We start from the raw sequence: 2,176 nt of genomic DNA on the forward strand, positions 1-2,176 counted from the left end.
ATGCTGAAAAATATAATTTTAAATGACATAAAACTTATAGAAAACAAACATATATAATTGAAAGCAAATATTATTAATAAATGAGTTACTCCCAAATAGTACAACATAGAAATCGACTGTGTTATGAAATCTAAATTATTATGTATAACCCTTTAATATTTTGTTATTATTTTATTAGAAATAACAAAATAAATGACAAAAACCAGAAATATCATTAATGTCATATTATATATGATGAATAACTACAATTCATTTTATGCATATTTCAATTTTTCTGAAATAATTCTAAATGTACATTAACTACATATGCACAATGTAACATTAATTTAAATTAAATTATAAGAACATTTTCATATTTATGTTATATATAATTATTCAAAAATATTTTGTTTTTTATTTAAATATAATTTAATAAGGAACTTCAAATCATTATTTTTTAGCCATTCTTATTTTTGATTTATAAAGAAACACTCTCCTAACCATGAAGAATGTGCAACAAATAATAAATTTAATAAATAAAATATTTCTAATTGAGCTTTCTATATAATTTTTTAAAATATATGTTATAAGGTTTAACCTGTTATTTTAAAATATCTGTTTATTTTTAAGTTTACAATTTCTTTATTTACATATATCATATAAACCCAAAGTTAGGTTAAGTATAATTACATAGGGACATTAATTAATTTATAATTTCTCATATTAATTGTGTTATGAAATGTAAATATGGCTGAAAAACCAACGCATGTATGAATACATTTTAATTTATTTATATTATATCATATATGTATATTAATGTATATCCTGCAACTAATGATTTACAATAAAACACATATAATATTAGTGAATATCTAAATATTTATGTTTTCGTTTTTTCCTTTTTATCTTATCAGACTTTTAGTAAAACTGAATTACCTTCAGTTTTATTTTATGATATGCTTATTAAGGATTCTATGGGATTAGCAGAAGTAAGATTCTGTAATACTTTTTCTAATAAATACAGTAAAAATAAACAAATCAAAGATCTTTTTATAAAATATATAAATTATTTAAACAAACAAAACGATATGCGGAAAGAACAAAAATATAAAAATATTGATTGCAAAATTTTCACTTATTGGCTATATGAAAAGCTCTTAAAAACTCTTGGATATAATAAATCATTGTGCAATAGTGCATTTGATGAAATTCAAAGTTATTGGATCTCTTTATCTGAAGTTAAGCCTCAAATTAAAGAATACAAATGTCAACCCTATTCTTATATTAAAAATTACTACGATAATTGGAAAGATTCTAAAGAACTTTATGATTACTATATAGATTTTAATTATCTTGATAAACTTTCTAGTAATTGTAATGAAAACTGTGATGAATTATGCAAGTACTTGAAAGACGTAACAGTTTCATACGATAAATTTAAAATGTTTTTTTCTTCTAACAAAGGAAGTCGATGCCCGCTATCTTTGCATGAATATAAAAAATGCGATCCAAAATTATTGTTAGAAAGGTTTAAATGTTATACTCCGACTAACGAATTAGATAACGGTGAAACAAAAGAACCTGAATTAGAAGGAGAAGTGACCCCTGAAAGAGGAGAGCTTTCTGACGCTGCATCATTTACAGTAATCCCTCAGAATGAATCAGAATTAAAAAATGACGAATCTAGTCCCTTACGGACCTTTGGTAATTCTCTTTTAGGATTAGTTCTAACCTCTATGTTATTTGGTGTTTTATATAATGTAAATAAATATTATATTAATTTTTATATATTTTATTAACGTAGTAAATCATTTCTACATATATGCATACGTAATAGGTTAATAAATTGCACATATATCTTATTATTTCTAAATTTACAAGTTTACGCCATTAGGAAGAATATTTCAAAATAAGTTTCCAAATGTTGCTTATATGATAAACAATCTAAGTCATAAAGGAAAAAGGTTATCCAACCATAGATCAGATACGTATAGCCCATTTCGCGAATATTTGGAAGAAAATTATATAAGATATGACCCAGTCTAATATTATAATATACAAAATAACTTTTAAGCAGTTTCCGTTATGTTAAAATTAATTATGAAATTAAAGAGTACACAAATATTTCTTCTAATGTGGGAAAAGAATACTTATGGATTAATATGTATAATATGTATTGTTTAATTATTGAAAAAAT

The 2,176-nt window shown here is 22.8% G+C and overlaps 1 protein-coding gene across 1 annotated transcript; it reads left to right on the forward strand.

The window, feature by feature from the left end:
- Positions 1–726: 726 nt before the first annotated feature.
- On the forward strand, positions 727–2,025 carry PGO_004625 (variable surface protein; the record flags this gene model as incomplete). Its single annotated transcript, XM_028691513.1, has 3 exons — positions 727–747; positions 894–1,739; positions 1,861–2,025. 3 exons carry the CDS (start codon positions 727–729, stop codon positions 2,023–2,025), a joined length of 1,032 nt encoding a protein of 343 aa, XP_028547314.1.
- Positions 2,026–2,176: the final 151 nt, after the last annotated feature.

Source organism: Plasmodium gonderi, assembly GCF_002157705.1.
Source record: "Plasmodium gonderi DNA, contig: Pgo-contig_1106, whole genome shotgun sequence".
NCBI classification, from domain to species: Eukaryota; Apicomplexa; class Aconoidasida; order Haemosporida; family Plasmodiidae; genus Plasmodium; species Plasmodium gonderi.